The sequence below is a fragment of the Topomyia yanbarensis genome, chromosome 1 (genome assembly GCF_030247195.1).
Source record: "Topomyia yanbarensis strain Yona2022 chromosome 1, ASM3024719v1, whole genome shotgun sequence".
In the NCBI taxonomy this organism is placed as follows: domain Eukaryota; kingdom Metazoa; phylum Arthropoda; class Insecta; order Diptera; family Culicidae; genus Topomyia; species Topomyia yanbarensis.
This window is the reverse complement of record NC_080670.1, coordinates 98,309,492-98,334,400: the sequence shown is the minus strand read 5'-3', so window position 1 is coordinate 98,334,400 and position 24,909 is coordinate 98,309,492. Positions and strand designations below refer to the sequence as shown.

At 38.9% G+C, this 24,909-nt stretch overlaps 1 protein-coding gene across 3 annotated transcripts in view; it reads left to right on the top strand.

Moving 5' to 3' along the window:
* LOC131682711 (homeobox protein homothorax-like) overlaps positions 1-24,909 on the top strand; it is a 904,179-nt gene that overhangs the window by 669,950 nt on the left and 209,320 nt on the right. For 2 of the 3 annotated variants that reach the window (XM_058964749.1, XM_058966262.1), the window contains exon 7: positions 10,147-10,273. In XM_058964749.1, the coding sequence (XP_058820732.1) occupies positions 10,147-10,273 (127 nt within the window). Of the gene's footprint in view, positions 1-10,146; positions 10,274-12,971; positions 13,061-24,909 lie in introns of those variants that run through there. The other variant, XM_058965417.1, reaches the window with a different exon arrangement.

Genomic DNA, 24,909 nt, shown 5'->3' with positions numbered 1-24,909 from the left:
TTTGATATAAAGGAACTACATAAGCTTCTCATTTTAAGTAATTTTGCAATACCTTTCATGTTCTAATAGAGGGTTAAGCAGTTCTATTAAAGTTTGAGCAGCTTGAAAGTTTGCTAAGAACTTTTTGTGAATTTTAAAGTGTGATTTTTAGGTATTATCCGAACTTCTGTTTGCTTGAGTCAAAAGGTACAGTTGTTAAAAAACTCAATGCATACGCCTGACACCGGAAACTGACAATTCCCTTACGCCTACTTCATTACAATGGCGCAAGTGCATTCAAACGGCGAGTAATCAATTGCATTTGATGACGGAATGAGACAAACTTCAGCTCAAGTATTTCCATAGAGGGCCGCCTTGGGGAGATCTGATTTTTCAAGCATTTGTTGTGCTTTTCTTGTACTTTAATTTGTTTACAAAGTGAGTTGCCCGTTTTTGCCCGTTTAAAAGTTATCGGCATTGGAAAAAGAGCTATTTTCAATCAAAAACCGATTTAATCCACCTAGCAGTGAGATGAGACATTTCTTACACTTTTCACTATTGGATTAATTTGCAGAACTCACAAGAAGTAGGCACCCAACTAGAGGTGGAATGAAAACAGTTTCTAGTCTTGCACGAATAAAATCTCGAATAAACTGAATAAATTATAGAAATCAACAAAACGACCGAAATAAAAAAGTAAAGCAAAAAATGAAATAATAGGTTTTTAAATTCATAAAATGAGTAGAAAAATTAATGTGAATCAAAATTATACTATACACGAACCAAATTAGATTAGGTTATTGAATAAAAATTAAGATTATATTTAGATAATATATTATATATATAAGATTAATAGAATAAATTGACTCATACTAACAAATTCAATGAAATAAAACGAATGACCGAACATGAAATGCATAAAATTAAAGATATGAATAAAATGAATCAAATGAATCAAATGAATGAAATGAATCAAATGAATCACATGAATCAAATGAATCAAATTAATCACACGAATCAAATGAATCAAATGAATCAAATGAATTAAATGAATCAAATGAATCACACGAATCAAATGAATCAAATGAATCAAATGAATCACACGAGTCAAATGAATCAAATGAATCAAATGAATCAAATGAATCAAATGAATCAAATGAATCAAATGAATCAAATGAATCAAATGAATCAAATGAATCAAATGAATCAAATGAATCAAATGAATCAAATGAATCAAATGAATCAAATGAATCAAATGAATCAAATGAATCAAATGAAACAAATGAATCAAATGAATCAAATGAATCAAATGAATCAAATGAATCAAATGAATCAAATGAATCAAATGAATCAAATGAATCAAATGAATCAAATGAATCAAATGAATCAAATGAATCAAATGAATCAAATGAATCAAATGAATCAAATGAATCAAATGAATCAAATGAATCAAATGAATCAAATGAATCAAATGAATCAAATGAATCAAATGAATCAAATGAATCAAATGAATCAAATGAATCAAATGAATCAAATGACTCAAATGAATCAAATGAATCAAATGAATCAAATGAATCAAATGAATCAAATTAATCAAATTAATCAAATTAACCAAATTAATCTAATTAATCAAATTGATCAAATTTATCAAATTTATCAAATTAATCAAATTAATCAAATTAATCAAATTAATCAAATGAATCAAATGAATCAAATGAATCCAATGAATCAAATGAATCCAATGAATTAAATGAATCAAACAAATCAATGGAATCAAATGAATCAAATGAATCGAATGAATCGAATGAATCGAATGAATCAAATGAATCAAATGAATCAAATGAATCAAATGAATCAAATGAATCAAATTAACCAAATTAATCTAATTAATCAAATTAATCAAATTAATCAAATTGATCAAATTAATCAAATTAATCAAATTAATCAAATTAATCAAATTAATCAAATTAATCAAATTAATCAAATGAATCAAATGAATCCAATGAATTAAATGAATCAAATAAATCAATGGAATCAAATGAATCAAATGAATCAAATGAATCACATGAATCACATGAATCAAATGAATTAAATGAATCAAATTGATTTAATTCATCCAGTGAATACAATGAATCAAATTAATGAAATGGATCAAATGAATAAAAAGAATGGATGAACAAAATGAATAAAGTAAAAAATGAATGAAATACATAAATAAAACAAACGAATCAAATAAACAAAATGAGCTGAAGTGAGTGATAAAATGAATAAAAAGAAGAAAATGAGCAGAATGCATTGATTAAAATGAAAAATTGAACAATGGTAAAAGGTTATTAATTAATATAGAGAAAAAAATTGAATCAAATAAATTATTTGGATGAAATGATTAAAACTGAAAAATTAGTCAGACTATTAAAATGAAGAAACTGAACAAAATGAATAAACTGGAAAAAATGAATAAAATGCATACAATGAATAAAATAAGTTAAATGAATGATATTAATCAAATGCACAAAAAGAATAAACTGATCAGAGTGAATGAAACGAATAAAATAAGTAAAATGAACGCAGATGAACAAAACGAATAAAAAGATGCGGAATGGAATAATTAATAAATATGAAATGGTCATATATTTGAAGCTAAAAACATTTTTGAATAAAGAAAATGAATAAACCGGATTGTACGAATTTGAGAACCATTGCATCAGAAACTTTTGAAATGTTTTTGAAAATCCCATCTTCTGAGAAAAGGCTAATAAATATGCAATGGACTTTCTAGGGCTTCCATCTTTTTTTGGTTTTATTCTTTTTGTTTTCATGCTTCTTTACGTGACGGCGTCGTTTTATGATTATCTTGTGTTTCTACTTTATTGTTGGACCTTAATTAGTTATCAGGAACCTGGAACGTTCAATTTGCTTTGGAATTCGAAGTTTTTGGTTTTTGGTCGTATATTCCCGAAAAAAAGATTTATGTACAGAATAGAATTTACTGGTCCAGTATTTTAACGCGCAATCGAATACAGTAAAGTGAGACAAGGTCACATGTGCTTTCAAGCCCCTTGAACAGAGAACGACAGGGAGAATGCGATTCGTGAATGAGACAGGTAGATATTTCAAAGTTTTTATTTGCATTTAAGTGAATAGTGTGAAATGTCTACACACCTAGAAAAAATCGTGTAAATTTACGTCTCCTGACCCTGATATATACGAGCATCAAAAATGACTTAGTTTTACGTTTGGTTTTAATTTTACATGACGTTGATTTTCGTAAATCGTGTAATTTTACTCCACATATTGCGTTTGTTTTCAGTGGCAGTAAGTGTAATTTTATGTCATTGCGCATGTAAAGTATATGTTTCATGTAAAATTAAATGGAATACGGTAATGTTTCGTCATTTCGAGAATTACGGGTTGCTAAATTGTGTCATGTTTGCAATTACGTCAATGATAAAATTCATAATTTTTTGGTGTGTAGGCTATGTCGATAGCATAAAAGCCGTGCATTCATTTGATTGCAATGCAGTTTCTTTCCATCCATCCGTATAGCTTTCATATTGTTTCGTTCGGAATTCTCGTGCAGGAAATATGCATAAATGAGTCCAGACCAATACTGTGAAAAAGAAATGGTTCCAACTAGTCAGTATATCCAGATATGGACGACGATAAGTTAGAAGACACATTGCAGTTGCATCCCCCATCGAGAGTGGGTACTTTGGGAGACTTCTTTTCCTAGATCTAATTTGTGGATATTTTTGGTCTTCTCTCTCATTTTGCTGTTAGTTATGGAGGAGAGCAATGCTCGCTCGACTTATCCTCTACAGCGAGAGTAGCTTATGCTTTTGTATTCTTTGCACTTAGTCGGGAAAGCTTTACTTTAACGTAGTATTAAAAAGCGATTAAGGTGCTCCAAAATGCCGAGCAATCGCTTTGATTCCAATTTCTGTCTAGTTCCACTCAAAATCCATCACCCCCAGGTCAGTGGAAATCTCCGGGTCAAAGCCTCTCTAGAGGTGGCAAACCTAACCACGAGTATTATTGGAATTTTCTTAATAATAATATTCTAGCAGCTTATCATGCTCTGTTATTTGCAAATTGTTTATATTCTTGTCTATATGTAATCGTAAGACATACCTATGTATTGTGATTGTTGGAAGATAGGGTAACTGTGTTTTTTGGGGTTCCATCATTTAATAATTTTCAACATTAATGCAGTGAGTTCAAAATTAGTTATAAAACATACATAAGAAAGCAGAAAAAAGTCTTCATAAGAAAATAGTAATACTAATAGATAAGTGTAAGTTGTGCAGTCAATACTAATAACGCATGAAATATTGCCTGAAGATATATTGATATCACGTTTAAGCTAATGATGGTACTAAAAATGAAGACATTCACAACGGAGTTTTATTATTTAAAACCCAATTTATATATGTAATTATTAATTATTATTATGGAATGAAATCACCGTGTTACAGCACCAGTGCAAAGTTATCCGCGGAACCAACTTCCTTCCACTCTCCTGCCTGCTGTGTTTGCTTCTAGAGCATAATGCATAGGTTACCCTATCATGCAATACATGTCACTACCACGGTTACAACTATTCAAAACCAACACTACAGTCTCTTCATAGTTTATACATACGAGTGGCATATTCCAACAAAATGAAATAATGACGACCACTACAAAAACACTATCGCGCACGTTACGTCATCTCAAGTGTACACTACTACACTTTTATCCCGAATTCGAAGACGAAAAACGGACCTCTTTGAAAGTACATTCATAACTAAGCACTTCATTCTGGTTCTACTTGTCATAAGTAGAACCTCAAAATTAGTCGGAACGCTATCCTAAAGTTGCTATATTTCACTGTTTTCCAACAGATTCTAAAAGCTTAATCACCCATGGATAACCCCAAGTTTGCAGATGTTTTTCGATACCACAGGATTGTATATTAGTTAATATTGCGTCATGAAAATTTGTTTTTTCCGTGACAAGCTTTTGTTTACAAAATGCCCTGTGTGTATGCAATGCTCATGATTCGCTGGAACGTCAGCATTCCTCGGAAACTGCTTTCCAACGCTACACATTGCATACATACAGCACATTTTGCTGGTCACTAGACGATATTTATTTTACCACCACACATGTTCACACCACACGCTATAAACATGTCACATTTTTGACATGCTTTGAAATCAAAAATTAATGTTTGAAAAATGTGTTTATGTCAGAGTATTTTCGCCAAATATGTACAAAACATGCCCAACAAGAAAAATCTCCTTATATTTTAGTATCTTAATCACTTATTAGTTAGAAAATAATTGTAACGTTGTTACAAGAGGAGAACTATAATATTTTTATTTAAAATTTAAATGTGTTGAATTTACCACTTTGCGGGCTACGGGAAAGCTAAAAGGTAACTCGCTTGTATATAAGAGACTAGATTGGAAATTCGAGTACCTTTAGTCTATCGCAGCGGTGTGGGTGGCGAGAATTGTAATCACTTAATTTACACGGATCGTGAAACAGTGCACAGCGCTCCGATCTGAAAGTAGGCAGTATAGCCAATGCTTATGAAATGAAGTGGAATTTTGACATTTCAGGTCGAGGGTATCACTAATTGGGTGGGGTTGGGAACCCCGCGGTTACGAAATGGCCCTGGCTTGTAGGCCATCATTAGATTAAAGGTATCGTTCTTTCTCGATTCGATCGGCACAGTGAACGGACATAGTCCCGAAAATTAAGTGGAAGTTAGTAAAGCAAATGGTGGTTAGCCAGTCGAAAGAAGACATGTGAGTTTTATTCTGAAAAAACGGAAGATAGTAATTAAATTGTAACTTACAGAAATCGAGATAGTATATAGTGGTTGAGTACGTGATCTAGGCCCAAAGCCCAAATTTACGCTATAGCAAGTGAGTTTTATATACTATAATTTGCCGGTTGTAAATCAACTTGAATGTTTCTCGTCAGGAAAAGCGACGACTGGTTTCAAGTCGCCTTCAAATCAGTACCTATTTTCTGCTCGAGGTCAAGGTAACTAAGAACAAATCTTGTTAGATAATCTGACCAATTAAAGTAAAATGAATTTTCCGCTTGAAGGACCGAATATCCTTCAAGCGAAGGTGTTTCGTTCTGGTAGGTGTAGGAGATTACGCACGCCGCGTGGTCTCTGGGAAGATCCGAAGACTCGTCCGCTTGTAGCTGGTCTCGCGGCGGGTTAGTGATCACGCCTCTGCGCATCTACGGGCTATTTGAAGGTGCCACTACTTCCGGGGTGTATGTCGGTGGTCAATTGCCGTATACGCTCCATTGTTGGCCTGGAAGCAGTACTCGTGAGTAGACTCAGCGGACCCGCCATCGTCAAAAACCGTGTGCACACATGGGAGCAGATATTCAACCGTCATAGTGGTGACACAAACCACTGACAGCATTTCGTCGAGCAGCAGGACCGTCAACGGCAGCGCACTACAAACGTGATAAACAGGTCAGATTTTTTAAATTAGCATGTGTTTGCGGTACTAGTGCCGTATATTGAAACCATCATTTACAATGGGTGAAGCATGGGCGCCAACCCGAAAATAGGCCAATCAATCGTTGTGAATAATTGATAAGAGGGACAAGTTAACAGAGGTTCACGGTAGCTACCAAACTAGAAATTAGATGAGGTATTTTTAGAATGCGGTGTCGATAACGAAGAACCGAGGACTGGAAAAACTGAAACATAAATAGCTTTTCGTCTAATCATGGCTGTCGATAGAGAAGAGAAAGAAGGATTATAGTGTTTTTAATTGCATGCGTTCACTTTCAGGGTTCCCCATTGATTATCCGGTCTAGCTGGTAGGATTTGGAGTTTGTGCGGTGGATCGATTCGTCGGTTTCGGTTGTATTTTGAAGGACTCGCCTTGAGGAGTCTCGCCGGGTATAAAATCATGCCTCTTCGCATGCAAGCAATCCTTTTGCTTGCTTGGCGCTTAAGCGAAGTGGTTCATTCAACCGAGTATTCGAATAAAAATTATCCTCCGTTACATAATGTCTTTACCTAACGTGTTCATTTTACCATCAGTTACCCTATCACTGAACTAAGATGTCCACGTAGACTTTCCAAAAAAAAAAAAAATCGGGTAATTTAAAAAAATGGGTTTGAATTTTTTTTCCTTTGTGTTAGACTACTATGGTGAAGAAGGGCAATCAAAATCTTTCAAACTTCAGCCATAGGATATCATACACTTCTTTCGTCTTTTGTGAAATTTCCATCGAAATATCTTATTTCTGAACGACACTATGATCTTTTATATTTACGTTTTAAAGATTCATCTTAATGATATAAAATTGAAGTAACCTATGGATTTTTCAATTGGCTCGTAATTTCAACCACAAGCTTTTAAATCCAAAATTAGTGATATTTGACCAAGTCACAGAAGATTGAATCAAATGATTCAGACAGAAATCTTTTCTTGGATTTTTTTTTCGTGCAGTTTCCTCTCACTGTTTTGCTGATAGTTACACACTATGCTGTTATAGCCATTTTGACTATTTCAAAATCTTAGAAAATTTTGAATGCAAGCGCTCACACCAATCACGATACAAATTTATTTTATTTTCTTATTATCTTATAAAAGATAAAAATATACTGAAAGTCCACGTGAGCATTTCCAATACCCCCCCCCCTTTGGCCATGGACAAGCGTGGAATTTCTCGAGACCCCTATCCTACCCTAATTTGTCCACGTGGTGTATGGGTGGCCCCTTACACGGAGATCTATTGTGGCCACTTTTTCATTCCAATCGATCCTCAAACGTTCATTGTACCGTTTCAAAGTACGACTTCCGTAGATTGGGCCAATCTCAGCTTCCTACTAATGGCACGGTGTTATGTCCGGCTTTTCTAGGTACGTGCCCGGGTGCGCCGATAATATTGTTCCGACTCTATTTTCGCAACAAATGCACAATTGATGGTGAAACTTACACAATATAAACTATACACAATGATCTAATTTCATATAAAATTTCAACAGAAAATACCTAATGAAAAAAGCTACCGCAATTTGAAAGTGATGCAATTAAATTCTGAAATCACTATAGAGTCAATTATTGAAACATGAAGAATCTTATGTTTTATGTACATCAATGCGACATTTTGAAGATTTGATTGTAACAGCTATTACCTGCACGGAAACGCTCCCGATCGCATAGCAACTAATATATTAGTCGAATTTCTGAAATCGATTGGTTAAAATTTGGTACAGCTAAACGATTGTTGATTTTTCTAAACTTTCATTTTTGTTTTTGAATGAACAAAACAGTTGCTGAAACAACTAAATCATCTAGTTGAAAATGTGATGCTGTCAGTTAGCAAAGACACACACCATCCGAATCAGCTCATCAAATAGCTGTAACAACTAATATAATTGTCGATTTCAAGATTGGTGCGAGTTGAAACTGAAAACCGAGATGGTTGTTTCAGTCAATTGTAATATTGGAATAATTCCCAACCAGTTGTAACAACTAATATAATTGTTGATTTCAAGATTGGTGCGAGTTGAAACTGAAAACCGAGATGGTTGTTTCAGTCAATTGTAATATTGGAATAATTCCCAAACAGTTGTAACAACTAATATAATTGTTGATTTCAAGATTGGTGCGAGTTGAAACTGAAAACCGAGATGGTTGTTTCAGTCAATTGTAATATTGGAATAATTCCCAACCAGTTGTAACAACTAATATAATTGTTGATTTCAAGATTGGTGCGTGTTGAAACTAAAAACCAAGATGGTTGTTTCAATCAATTGTATTATTGAAAAATATCCCAACCAGTTGTAACAGCTAACGATTTTGTTAATTATAAGGAGGATTTGTTACCCAGTAATAAAAAGCCAAATTATCTTCGAAGAAGTTTATTGCTATCATATCAATGGCTTGATTTATCCAAACGCGTTGTATCACTAGAAAATATAAATATTAACACTGTTCAGCGCCAATACGTTTACAATTATTCTATTTTATAAAAAAAATATAGCATTGACTTTCTATACGAATTATGGTTCCATGTTCCACTAGATTCTCTATTTGCATGGAACAATTATTTATGCAATGATAGAATATACAGATCAATTTACTGATGGAGACTAATGTCCTATTCTAATGTCTAACATTTGTTAACATGTGAGAAAATTGGATGGCTGATTTGTAAAAACACATGAAACATACACACCTGGTTCCAGAAGATTTGCTCACGTTCGAACATCAGTCGAATCATGCAATTTGTTGTATACCTGATGTATTATATAAAAATACTTCCATAACTGGTTTATTAATCTAAACTTCAAAATCAAGCTCTTTTATGTTAGCCTCAAAAATTTTACAAAATGAACATAGCGAGAAAACTGACGTATCCTTTTCAACTAAAGAAATGGTTAAATAAAATTTGCAAATTTTTGTTTCCTTTTTGCTGTCTTTATTTTCTGAAAACTGACAGCTTTCAAAAAGAAGTAATTTATTCAGCCAATTGATGATGCGAAAATCAACAGGACAGTTAGTTGAATCAACAATTTTTAGTTGAAACAGTTAAGACAAAAATAAAAAATTGCAATATTCATTTTTTGTGATTGCGGGGTTTTCCGTGTGGGATTTTTTATTACTATGTTCTTAGTATTGCCCGTCTTGCTATTTGTGGATTTATTCTTATTGCTGTAATGATAAAAAGGCATTTATATATATATATATATATATATATATATATATATATATATATATATATATATATATATATATATATATATATATATATATATATATATATATATATATATATATATATATATATATATATATATATATATATATATATATATATATATATATATATATATATATATATATATATATATATATATATATATATATATATATATATATATATATATATATATATATATATATATATATATATATATATATATATATATATATATATATATATATATATATATATATATATATATATATATATATATATATATATATATATATATATATATATATATATATATATATATATATATATATATATATATATATATATATATATATATATTTCAAGCGCTGCTATCCTTATGCACACACTGTATATCTATACTGTCGCTAAATCATTGCTGTTGTATTGCAGAGACCACCGAGCTCATCGATATCGTACACTGGAATCGTGAATGATGACGTACGATCACCAGGGTCTGGAAGTACACCAGGACCTTTATCAACGCAACCTCCCCCCGGTCACGACACGCCCGATCCTGGTAGGTACCGTATGCTTAGTTTAATAAGAGCTGAACGCTTCCATAGTGACTATGGCCATACTCAGGCATACGATTGTCTATTCTAGTGAAAACGACATTATTATGTGTAGACAGACATAGACATTAGTTATCAATTACAGTGACACAATCTCATATTCGTACACCTCTAGTGTATTTGTTTAATATTGTTCCACAAACGTTTGCGCTATTTAATATAGGTATTGTTTTGTGAATGTGGTAGTAGAATCATCATCTGTCATTTTCTTATCATTTGTAGTCTAAAGTGTGCAAGTTTCCGTACACTACACATAAAAAAAATCATTACTTGGTGTGAAAATGGCAAAATTTCATATTCGTACACTTTTGAAAAGTCATTTAATTTGTAATTTAAAACCTGTTATTTCTTTATTTCTTTTGTTTTACTTTAAAAATTAGTTTTTATGACTACAGAAAACTGTTCATTGGCACAGTTTCCTCTACACTAGTTTAAGAAATTCCCTCAAATTAACGTAATGGTTAAAAAAAAGTAAATTAACTGCCATTATGGGACGAAAACTAATTATTACTCACTAAAATGAAGCTAAATCGCTTCATAAAATCTTTGAAATTGTTCAAAAGTTGCGCCCAACTATTTAACATGTTGTTAAAAACTTTGATGTGGCGAAATGCAGAACAGATATTGCGAAAAACTTGAACTGTAAAAAATTTACGATGAGGAATAAACGATTTTTAATTAGAAAAATTTGGGAAAATCGAGTAATTAATGTTATATACATGGTAAATAAACTGAATCATAGCATTTAAGTATAAGTCTGCTTTGGTACGGCTCGTAATGTACGGAGAACGGACAATCACAATGCTTGTGTTCTGAGCAAGAAGCTGTTCATCAATGAGAAGAACAAAGAATTGATTTTAATACACTAAACAACTTTATTGGAATATTGGAAAGATGTTAAACTTTGTCTACGAGTCCAAATTCAACATCTTTGACTCAAATGGCTGTTGTTTTGGGTGGAGAAATCGAACTCAGACCTGAACGTAATAGTCTTATAACAGCAGCTAAGCGCAGGGACAGTGCAGTTATTGTATGGAGTAATATATGTCCACTAGAAGTGCTAGAAATTTGGTCTTCATTGATGGAATGATGGCTCAGAATGTGTATTTTAATATGAATGTCTTAAAATAAATTTTAAAGCAAAGCTTCCGTAAAATGGCACTTTTACTAAAAAATGGTGGACATTAAAAATTCGATCAGGAGAAGAACCTAAAGCATAAGACGTGCAAAAAACGTTTAGAATTTATAATTGTTTAAATGTTATGGATTCTCTCGCTGCAGACCCCGTTTATTTACTGATTAGAAAAATAAATGGGGATATTTGGATAAAAAGTGCAAAACAATCCGGATTATAATGAGAATGATCTTAGAAATCTTAGATCTTAGAAGAATGGGATAAAATTTAAATTGAATGCACACAAAAACTAGTGGTTAGCATTCCAATACGATTGAAAACTGTAAATACAAACAAAAGGTACCACATTGAGTATTTATTATAGAAATTTCAATTGATTTTTGAAAAAAATATGTGTGCTGTACGAATATGAGATTGCGTGTATATTTGACTATCTTTAGAATTATGATTTTTTGTGAAAAAATGAGCATTTGTAGTACAAGGATAATTATTGTATCTTCCTTATGCTGTCTATTTCTGTTATTGCCTGTTACTAATTTGTTTTAGTGCAACTAAGATATCATCCATGGTGGGGTGATCAACGGGTTGATCATTAGTGTTGTTGAGCGACATAATGTTTGTCAGCTCGTCAATTTTTCCTTGGTCGATGTGGACGTATGAATGTCCTCCTGACTGAATGGAATCGATAGATTCTTCTGAAGAGCTCAAATTCCTGCTGCACAGAAATTTGTTTTGCCTTGCGTCTTTCAGTGCTTTTGGCATTCGTTAATTTCAAAGAACGACACCTATCTAGTAGTGTGTTGTTCGAATTAGCGCCTATCTGGTAGTACGCCAATTAAAAGATCGTCTATTTAGTAGTGCGATCTTCTGGTTGGATGAGCGCCTATCTGGTAGTACGCTGATCCGAAATGAGTAATGTTTTTCTTTGAAATTAAAAAAAAAACTCACTCACCTGTCGTGGTGTAGGTAGATGAAGAACGCTGGTGGTGCTCCACGTGTTTATCGACGGGGGATCCTCGAATCACTCTGGCGTCTGTTGCCTTCAGCCAGCGATGCTAAGTTTTATTTTAGCGGGTATCACTGTTTTTCACTTTGTTAGGATGAAAGTCCACTGTTTTTCCGATAAATCACTTCTTCACTTTCTAATACCGGCTGCGCCAATAATAATCACAACCCTACATTGGGTGGCTTAAAAAACTATGTTTATTATAAATTCAAAAATCACTGCACTTCACTCGAACGTTTCTAATACAAGACTGAATGCTGCTGCTCCTAACACGATCGATTTATTCGATCGTTCTGTCTAGTCTGCAATTTTACGTTGGCCACGTCGATCAGGCGTGTTCGGAGGCTTCCTTGTAATTTTATATCTCCGGAACCATATAACCGCTCCGTACAAAATTTTATAGACATCTATGGCGATTATATACCTTTCATTCGGGACTAACTTTGTGAAGATCGTCCCAACTATCTCTGATAAACTGATGTGAGTTTGTTAATTTTTATAGGTGACGATTCTTTCGGGGCACTTCCGGAACCTTCTGTGATAATCAATGCGGTCGACGAGACTTTGGATGGCTAATGCAAGTTGTTTGACACATAGATATATTCATTTTAGCGAAATATTTACCTTTTTGCCTTCCTCGAGGTATCATTTTGAATCGGAATTTTCAATGTGATTACATGCCACAACCCGCAACACCGGAACCGTAAGTCGGATCAGAATTAAATTTAATAGCAGTTTACGGGATAGTAAAAGCTATCATTTAAGTTTGGTCAAATGGTCTAGCCATCTCCGAGAAACCAATGTTATTGTTATTCTAAGTTTGGATACTTCCGTCTGGGCCGCCGGATCCGGCGATGGTGGTCAATGCGACCAAAAAGACCTTGAATGACTGTTAGAATTAAAAATCCAAGCAGTTGCGGACGCATTTTTGAAAAAAAAAATCGTTTTTATATATTCTTTGCAGTATCCGTTGAAATAGGGATTTTCTGCGTGATTGTACTCATCATCCTGTAATTCCGGAACTAGAGGTCAAACCCACACAAAATTCAATAGCATCCGATGAAAACGTTGTACCATTCATTTAGGACTAAGTTTGTGATAATCGGTTCAGAAAATGCCGAGAAACTGATGTGGACAAATTATAACAAGATTTTCTATGCAACCGTACTCTTCAACTCGTATCTCCGGATCCAAATGGCGGATCAAAATTAAATTCAATAGCTGCCGATGGGAATGTTGTACCTTTCTTTGCGATTAAGTTCGATTCGGTTCAGCCATCTCCGAGAAACCGATGTGGACATTTTGTTGACATGTCTGCACATACACACATACATACACATACATACATACACAAATACATACACACATACATACACATTATGGCGAACGACAACGGACAGGACACGTATTTTGAATAGGACGGCGATTTTGGGCTGACAGGCGTGCTGTTCTATTTTCTGAGCAAGGAAGGATGACACCGACCCGAAATGGCGAATGGGCTAACAGCATGGCTGCCTCCGTCCCAATAAAACCCTGGCAGGTCTCCGGGTACGTTCGAAACTCGTCATCATTTGGTTGGTGGTACTAGGTTCGGTTGGAAAATTCCCGATTTATGCTGATCCGGCTCTGAACACTACTCCCCATGAAGGATAGTGTCAACCCTTGCATGACCTCACTGCTGCTTTTTGGCAGCATAGATAATCATGGGATCGCGAGAGGCAACTATGTGCAGCGAGTGGAGATAGCGGCCCGGAGTCGGGACCCAATTAAATGGAGAAACAACAATCAATTAGCATAAACGGAGCAGGCCAAAAGGAGATGCACTGATCGTCGAAGCGAACGATACGAAGTCCTACGCTGCTCTTCTCAAGAAAGTGAGAGAGAACCCAGAGCTGAAGGAGTTGGGAGAGAAAGTCGTTAGAACGAGGCGCACACAGAAGGGCGAGATGATCTTCGAGCTGAAGAAGGATCCTTCCGTCAAGAGCTCGACCTACTGCGAGCTCTTTGCTAAGTCTTTGGGAGGCGAAGCGAACGTGAGAGCCCTGTCGCAGGAAGCCGTAGTCGAGTGCAAGGATCTAGATGAGATAACGACCATTGAAGATCTGAAGCATGCACTGATCGAGCAATGCAAGCTGGATGTACCAGCGACGATCCGGATTTGGAAATCGTATGGAGGAACGCAAACGGCGGCGATTAGACTACCGGTGGCCGCTGCCAGCAAGCTGGCGGAGATCGTCAAGATAAAAGTAGGATGGTCGGTGTGTTCGCTGAGAGTCACTTCGCGAGTTTCCAAGCAGATGGAGCGATGCTTCAGATGCTTTGACCTCGGACACCTGGCGAGGAACTTCAAGGGCCACGACAGGTCTACATTGTACAGAAAATGCGGAAAAAGGGGCATGTTGCTAGGGACTGCAGAAACAACCAAGGTGCTGGATCTGCAAACCGCAAGACGGAAACGACCACATGACGGGAGGCTTCAAATGCCCTGCGTACTTAAAGGCGAAGGCAGGCCAATGATGATGATGGTGATAACCCAGCTTAATCTCAATTATTGCGACATTGCACAGCAGCTGTTGTGGCAGTCGACAACGGAACGAAATGCGACGTTGCAATTATTCGATATTTTCGATATTTTATTTATTCTTATTTTTCATCTGAACTGTGTTGGTCTACATGAAGTGTTTCTAGAATGGAAAAAGCCCATTTCAGGATTTACTTCAGAAGCAAATGGGCGTAAAAACCCATCATCTTTTCAAATTTTTCACAGTTGATTACAATGATTTTACACTACAATTAAACATAATCACATAGTACACAGTATAGCAAGAACAAAAATTACAAATATTACAAAAATGGAATCTTAAAATCTAAGTCAACCTTCTTAGTCTATTTTTGTAGACATCACAAGATACAGAAAAGTCAAAATGGTCATAATCACTATTAAAAACATTACGCATCGCCCTAATGGGTTCGTTCTGACTGTACTCTGTGCGCTGAAATTCTAGTCTTAAGAAGTTATGTGATCTGAGATTTCTAGGGGGCTCATTGATATTTATTTGTGAGAGAATATCTGGAGCATCTATTTGACCAGTTAATATCTTCCCAACAAATACTGCTCTAAATGTGTTCCGCCTTTTCGCTAGGGTTTCCATATCGAGCAGACGACAGCGATCGATGTACGGTGGTAGCTCTGCTGGGTTACGCCTTGAGAGAGTTCTAAGAGCAAAACGGAGAAATCTTGACTGCACTGCTTCTATTCGGTTGATCCAAATGCTCGTATAAGGACACCAAATGGGTGCTGAAGCTTCCAGGACAGATCGAACTAGTGAAAATGGAGTGCCCGTAAACAATACGGATCAGTGAATTCTTTGGCGATTCTTATAATGAAGCCGAGATTTCTATTTGCCTGTGCTATAACATGAGAGTAATGATTTCTGAATGTCAGTTGTGAGTCCAGGAGTACTCCGAGGTCTCTGATAACTATCATTCTCTCTAGCGATTCCCCTGAGATGGTGTAGCTCCAGAGTATTGGATGTTTTCTGCGAGTAAAAGATATTATGGAACGTTTGACCACGCTGAGAGCCAGTAAGATGCGACTACACCAATTACAAAAAGCATCTAGCAGCAATCTTCTATTGACCGCACAATGAGAAATAGTTTGAGAACATCATCGTATATAAGTTTACACCCTGGAGGTATAACATAGCAAACGCCATTGAAGAACAACGAAAAAAGCAAAGGTCCTAGATTGCTCCCTTGAGGTACTCCCGACAAGTTTATGAAGCTGTATGACTCGTTATTTCCTAATTTTACAGATAGAGAACGATTTACGAGATATGATTTAAGCCACCCTGTGAATTTTGACGAAGCACCCAGCCGCTTTATCTTTGCCAGTAGAAGAGCGTGATCTACACGATCGAATGCAGCCTTGAGATTCGTGTATACAGTATCGGCCTGAGATCCAGTTTCAATATATTTAATACAAGGCGAAGTGAATTGGGCTAGATTAGTAGTTGTCAATCTGCCTGAAAAAAGCCATGTTGATCCTTCGATGTGTATGTTTGGTCTCACGAAACAGCACGTTTTCTACTAATATCTCAAATAACTTTGATCCAGCGCAGAGTGAGGTTATGCCACGATAGTTCGCAACATTTTGCTTATCACCTTTTTTAAAAACGGGAAACACAACTGTTTTTTTTTCAACACACGGGAAACGCCGATTGCAACAGCGATTGATTGAAAATTAGCCTTAAAGGCGTACACAATGCGCTTGCGCATCTTTTCAGTATAATCGAAGGAATACCATCTGGTCCTGCTGGTCCTGCTGGTCCTGCTGATGTTGATGACTTTATTGCAGAGCCGTAACTTGTTCCCCACGATAACGGTAACTGGGTTGTGGATAGTGCTGCGATGGCTGCAATACAAGTAATGGGCGGTTTCCCTGTTCAAGAGGTGTTGGATAACACACACGAAGGCTTCGTGATCGCCAGGATCAACGGCATATTCGTCTGTAGCTGCTACGTTCCCCCAAGGTGGACACCAGAGGAGTACAACTGGATGCTGGAAGCACTAACTGACTCGTTAGTCGGACGAACACCGATTGTTATAGGAGAAAACTTTAACGCTTGGGCCGTGTATTGTAACGCGGAGAGTGAGGACTGGCGAGCGGAAGTGGAAAATAAAGGACTTCGACAACACAATTGATTGTGTTTCCGCATAAGCCAAGAACTTCTTCTCTTAAACCAAATAATAACCATATTATTAAATTTAATGGTTTGAATTTAACGTCGTCAGATAAATTTAAATACTTGGGTTGGATTTACGATAAAAAACTCACTTTTAAGGATCACATTGAAGGAATCCAAACAAAATGCAACAAATATATAAAATAGTTATACCCTCTTATAAACAGGAATTCTAGTCTCTATTAACTAGTAATTTATAAACAAATATTTAGACTGGCAAATGCTATATGCAGTGTCAATTTGGGCAAGTTGTTGTGCTATTAGGAAGAAAACGCTTCAAAGGATTCAGAATAAAATTCTGAAAATGATTTTGAAGCGTCCTCCCTGGTTTAGCACAAATGAGTTGCACAGAAACATTTGAAATTATGACGAACAGTACTATAAACCACTTCCGACAAAAATCGTTGCAATCTTCAATTGCAACGATTAGCTCTCTTTATAGTTTATAAGATTTGTTTAACTCCTTATTCAGAAGACAAGTAGGTTTAAAACATCCTACTGAAAAAAATACTTAACTGCGAAAACATATTATAACTTAATAATAATTAACTGAATCATGTAAACAATAGGAATGAAAAGTCACCACTTGTGGCTGAACACCCAATATACTAAATTAGAAATGTAATGCAAACAAAACAATATAATCAAATAGAAAATAATATATAAAAAAGGACTTCGACAAGGACCTTTTTGTGGAAACACTTCGTGCTGACAGCGACACTCCAATTTCGAGCGCCGATGAGCTTGCGGAAACAGTAGCGAGGGCGTGCGATGTAACAATGCCGAGGAAAATGGAGCCGTGGAACTACCGGCGTCCGGCGTCCTGGTGGAACGAACGGCTCAGCATCCTCCGGGCTGCCTGTCTAAAAGCCAGAAGGCGCGTTAAAAGAGCAAGATCAGTGGCAGTCAGGGAAGAGTGTAAAGTAACATTCCGGGTGGCCAGGGCTAATTTTAAACGCGAGATAGTGCTAAGCAAGTCCACCTGCTACAAGGAGTTGTGCAGAGAAGTAGATGCTAACCCTTGGGGCAATGTATATCGTGTCGTTATAGCCAGGATCAAGGGTCCAATGATGCCAGCCGAAATTTGCGCTGACAAACTAAAAATTATCGTGGAGGGTCATTTCACGAAGCACGACCCAACCATATGGCCGCCTACACCATACGTTGATGCAGACGGTGGAAATGCTGGTGACAATCAAGTTTGTAACGACGAGCTCCTTTTTGTGGCAAAAGGGCTGAAAGGGAAGAAAGCTCCCGGACCGGGTGGCATCCTCAACGTGGCACTGAAGACTGCGATCCTGGCGTTTCCGGACATGTTCAGGATAGTCCTACAGAAATGCCTGGACGAAGGCTACTTCCCGGATAGATGGAAGATCCAGAAGCTGGTGGTTGCTGCCAATACCAGGGAAACCACCAGGAGATCCAACATCGTATCGGGCTATATGCCTGCTGGATACTCTCGGTGCACTTCTGGAAAGGGTCATCCTCAACAGGCTGACGACCTACGCTGAAAGTGAGAACGGACTATCGCAGAGGCAGTTCGGGTTCCGGAAAGGGATATCGACAGTGGACGCCATCCGCATAGTCATCGAGAGCGCGGAGAAAGCGTCGAAGCAAAAGAGAAGGGGAAACCGCTACTGCGCCGTTGTCACGATCGACATGAAGAACGCGTTCAACAGTGCTAGCTGGGGGGGGGGCATCGCCGCAACGCTGCACAGAATGCGGGTTCCGGACTATCTGTGCAAGATTCTGGAAAGTTTCTTCCAGAACCGAGTACTGGTCTACGAAACGAAGATCGGGAAGAGGTTGATTACGGTCACAGTGGGAGTACCTCAGGGCTCCACACTAGGCCCAACGCTCTGGAATATACTGTACAACGGAGTGTTAACACTGTAACTGCCGAGAGGAGTTGAGATCGTCGGTTTTGCAGATGATGTTGTCCTGACGATAACCGGCAAGACCCTTGAGGAGGTGGAGATGGTGACGACAGAGACAGTAGACATCGTGGAAACCTGGATGGCTGAAGTCAAGTTGCAGCTGGCTCATCACAAGACTGAGGTAGTGCTGGTCAGGAACTGTAAAAAAATCCAGCGTGTCCAGATCAGCGTCGGGGGACATTCCATCCCATCGATGCATGCTCTGAAGCACCTGGGTGTAATGGTCGACGATCGGTTAAATTACAACAGCCATGTCGACTATGTATGTGAGAAGGCTGCGAGGACAACTAACGGAGGAGCAAGAGGCAGCACGAGACGTCTCCTGGTGGGTGTCTCATCCTCAATACTGATGTATGGAGTACCGGCCTGGGCTGCTGCGCTGAACTCAAAGCGGAACCGGACGAAGTTGACAAGCACGTTTCGCCTAATGGCTGTTCGTGTCGCGAGTGCGTACAGAACGATATCGTCGGTGGCAGTATGTGTAATTGCCGGGATGATTCCCATCTGCATCACTCTGGCTGAGGACGTGGAATGCTACCAGCGGAGAAATGAACGTAATGCAAGGAGACTGGTCCGAGTGGACTCGTTGGCTAAGTGACAGCAAAAGTGGGACAACGCAGAGAAAGGAAGGTGGACACATCGACTCATCCCAAATGTGTCTGCTTGACTACATAGAAAACATGGAGAGGTGAACTTCCATTTGACGCAGTTTTTGTCAGGGCACGGATGCTTCCGGAAGTACCTGCATCGGTTTGGACACTCTTCTTCACCCCTTTGCCCGGAATGTGTGAGCGTGCAAGAGACGCCGGAACATGTAATCTTCGAATGCCCTAGATTCGAGGAAGTCCGAAGGGGTATGCCTGGTGTGACAGTGGACAATATCGTCGAAGAGATGTGCCGCGACGAGCGTATCTGGCACGCTGTCAACAGAGTGGTTACGAGTATACTCTCCGAGCTGCAGAGGAAGTGGCGAAGGGACCAACAAAGTAGCACCACTGGCTAGAACGCCGACGGGAACCCACAAATTGGGTTTCGGGAGAAATTCCTCCGCCGGGGAACTCTCCGACGGTGTAGACTAGGTCCATCACCGGGGACCAGTTGAGTAGTACGCGATATAGCACTAGGTTAGGGTCGTCGGGGCGCCAGTGAACCGGACGTCAGGCTTCACCGGAATCGCCGGACCGACCTCGACATCCTACCGGGTAGCTCGAGAGTAGGCTAGATCCACCGTCGGGGATTAGACCGAGTAGAACGTGTCGAATAGCTGGCAGTGGGTCGTTGAGGCGCCAGTGAACCGGAAGCAACGCTCCACCCGGAATCGCTGGATGGACCTCAGTACCTACTGGCTGGCCCGTTGAGTAGACTAGCTACGCCGCCGGGGACTAGACCGAGTCGACGAAGCGGGGAACTAAATGGCTCACAGAAAGGTACATCGGGTCGGGAGCAATCTGCCGCCGGGGAATTCACGGTAGGGTAGATTCGCCGCCGTGGACTACCCAACAGAATCGTGACGAAAAGGGGAGCTTAACGAGTCTTAACGAGAGCTAAACGGCGACGTAGATAGATGGAGACAGCAAGCTAGAGAAGAGTCAAGAGTTAAATCAAAGCTTATAGGTCGAGCAACTCCATGAACCAAGCGAGGCTCTGAGATAGAGCAGAAGAAAGAGGTGCGACGAAAGCACAACAACCCCCCCCCCCCCACGAAGTAATACGATGACGTAGTTCCGTGGGAAGAAGGGCGTAAAAAGTAAGGAATGTTTTTAGTGGTTAGGTACGAACGTGAGTCGTGAGTCCCACACAGTGCCAATACACTACAGGCCAGGCTTTTGAAGCTTTTTTAACCTTACTATAAAAATAAAACACCCACACACACACACATTATTCACTTAGGAGTTTTCCAAAAGCTACCATCAGTTCCCGACGGTTGTAAACAAACCTCCACACAACATATATTCTCTGGCACCGATGACAGTTACGGTGGGTTGGAATTCTTCACTTAAAAACAAAAACACATATACTACACCGTACCGTCGTTCTATCAACGGATACATACACATCACTTTCCGCCATTTTTGGCAAATCAAAATAAATTATCCAAAACCGCTTTGCGCTACGTAACGCAAAAATTGCCCTTAATTCTTTGTTACTATGTTGTAATTGCCGCAAGGTTCTACTGTATCGATTTTGTTGGCTATTTTCGGCAAGTTTTAGACTAAGAAAAACGAAAGCAATAAAATTGAAAGACTGATAGATTTTTTAGAGCGAATCAGTTATAAACGTAGAACGGAAAACTAGGACTAGGCAGGCTCATATGGGGATGATCAAAAAGAAATGTGATGAATTATTTGGCTTTTTCTGGTAGTAGTTGGACTTTCCACCTAAGTCTACCGCATAGTCGTAGATAGAACATAACTCATCATCATTTCTTACCGCCACCGCCGGTAGATTTGCCGAAATAGCCAACAAAATCGATACAGTAGAACCTTTCGGCAATTAAAACATGGTAACAGAAATTTAAATTGTAAAGCAAAGAAATTTGTATCTGAATAAAAAATGAACTGTTTGCGCATCGAGAATTTCAGACGCATGCATTTTGTGCGCAAGACACATATGCGGTTAATATCAGGTTTTAGTTTGTTCCAAACATTCGAGTGGTTATTTACCTTCTCGGTTATTTTCGAGTGGGTAGTACTACCCATACTACCCATGTGATCCGCCGGCCCTGGAAAGGCGAGGTCCTATCACAAGGCCGTATAGGCAGTGATCGATCAATTGCTTATGCATCTAGGACTTTGAACAAAAGTGAGAAGAACTATTCTACGATACAGAAAGAGCTCCTTGTTATATATTTGGTCACCAAATATTTCAGCCCGCATTATATTGAAAAAAAAAATACCTTGTACACGAACCATAAGCCATTTACATGTGCCCTAAACTTCATTAAAGATCCGTCGAGTAAAATAGCAAGATAGACGATAGCCTTGCTAGACTACTCGTACGATACAAGATGCCGTACAAACCATCAACGGCGCACGCTACCGTTGGATTTTGGCCCACATTGTCTGTTCAATAGACACTGTCCACAAATGCAGAAAAAAGATCCGAAAAACTTCTATTTTCTACAAGACGGTGCACCTTGCCACACCACAGCCGCTACAATCAAGGGTCGTCGGGGCGCCAGTGAACCGGACGTCAGGCTTCACCGGAATCGCCGGACCGACCTCGACATCCTACCGGGTAGCTCGAGAGTAGGCTAGATCCACCGTCGGGGATTAGACCGAGTAGAACGTGTCGAATAGCTGGCAGTGGGTCGTTGAGGCGCCAGTGAACCGGAAGCAACGCTCCACCCGGAATCGCTGGATGGACCTCAGTACCTACTGGCTGGCCCGTTGAGTAGACTAGCTACGCCGCCGGGGACTAGACCGAGTCGACGAAGCGGGGAACTAAATGGCTCACAGAAAGGTACATCGGGTCGGGAGCAATCTGCCGCCGGGGAATTCACGGTAGGGTAGATTCGCCGCCGTGGACTACCCAACAGAATCGTGACGAAAAGGGGAGCTTAACGAGTCTTAACGAGAGCTAAACGGCGACGTAGATAGATGGAGACAGCAAGCTAGAGAAGAGTCAAGAGTTAAATCAAAGCTTATAGGTCGAGCAACTCCATGAACCAAGCGAGGCTCTGAGATAGAGCAGAAGAAAGAGGTGCGACGAAAGCACAACAACCCCCCCCCCCCACGAAGTAATACGATGACGTAGTTCCGTGGGAAGAAGGGCGTAAAAAGTAAGGAATGTTTTTAGTGGTTAGGTACGAACGTGAGTCGTGAGTCCCACACAGTGCCAATACACTACAGGCCAGGCTTTTGAAGCTTTTTTAACCTTACTATAAAAATAAAACACCCACACACACACATATTATTCACTTAGGAGTTTTCCAAAAGCTACCATCAGTTCCCGACGGTTGTAAACAAACCTCCACACAACATATATTCTCTGGCACCGATGACAGTTACGGTGGGTTGGAATTCTTCACTTAAAAACAAAAACACATATACTACACCGTACCGTCGTTCTATCAACGGATACATACACATCACTTTCCGCCATTTTTGGCAAATCAAAATAAATTATTCAAAACCGCTTTGCGCTACGTAACGCAAAAATTGCCCTTAATTCTTTGTTACTATGTTGTAATTGCCGCAAGGTTCTACTGTATCGATTTTGTTGGCTATTTTCGGCAAGTTTTAGACTAAGAAAAACGAAAGCAATAAAATTGAAAGACTGATAGATTTTTTAGAGCGAATCAGTTATAAACGTAGAACGGAAAACTAGGACTAGGCAGGCTCATATGGGGATGATCAAAAAGAAATGTGATGAATTATTTGGCTTTTTCTGGTAGTAGTTGGACTTTCCACCTAAGTCTACCGCATAGTCGTAGATAGAACATAACTCATCATCATTTCTTACCGCCACCGCCGGTAGATTTGCCGAAATAGCCAACAAAATCGATACAGTAGAACCTTTCGGCAATTAAAACATGGTAACAGAAATTTAAATTGTAAAGCAAAGAAATTTGTATCTGAATAAAAAATGAACTGTTTGCGCATCGAGAATTTCAGACGCATGCATTTTGTGCGCAAGACACATATGCGGTTAATATCAGGTTTTAGTTTGTTCCAAACATTCGAGTGGTTATTTACCTTCTCGGTTATTTTCGAGTGGGTAGTACTACCCATACTACCCATGTGATCCGCCGGCCCTGGAAAGGCGAGGTCCTATCACAAGGCCGTATAGGCAGTGATCGATCAATTGCTTATGCATCTAGGACTTTGAACAAAAGTGAGAAGAACTATTCTACGATACAGAAAGAGCTCCTTGTTATATATTTGGTCACCAAATATTTCAGCCCGCATTATATTGAAAAAAAATACCTTGTACACGAACCATAAGCCATTTACATGTGCCCTAAACTTCATTAAAGATCCGTCGAGTAAAATAGCAAGATAGACGATAGCCTTGCTAGACTACTCGTACGATACAAGATGCCGTACAAACCATCAACGGCGCACGCTACCGTTGGATTTTGGCCCACATTGTCTGTTCAATAGACACTGTCCACAAATGCAGAAAAAAGATCCGAAAAACTTCTATTTTCTACAAGACGGTGCACCTTGCCACACCACAGCCGCTACAATCAAGGGTCGTCGGGGCGCCAGTGAACCGGACGTCAGGCTTCACCGGAATCGCCGGACCGACCTCGACATCCTACCGGGTAGCTCGAGAGTAGGCTAGATCCACCGTCAGGGATTAGACCGAGTAGAACGTGCCGAATAGCTGGCAGTGGGTCGTTGAGGCGCCAGTGAAGCGGAAGCAACGCTCCACCCGGAATCGCTGGATGGACCTCAGTACCTACTGGCTGGCCCGTTGAGTAGACTAGCTACGCCGCCGGGGACTAGACCGAGTCGACGAAGCGGGGAACTAAATGGCTCACAGAAAGGTACATCGGGTCGGGAGCAATCTGCCGCCGGGGAATTCACGGTAGGGTAGATTCGCCGCCGTGGACTACCCAACAGAATCGTGACGAAAAGGGGAGCTTAACGAGTCTTAACGAGAGCTAAACGGCGACGTAGATAGATGGAGACAGCAAGCTAGAGAAGAGTCGAGAGTTAAATCAAAGCTTATAGGTCGAGCAACTCCATGAACCAAGCGAGGCTCTGAGATAAAGCAGAAGAAAGAGGTGCGACGAAAGCACAACAACCCC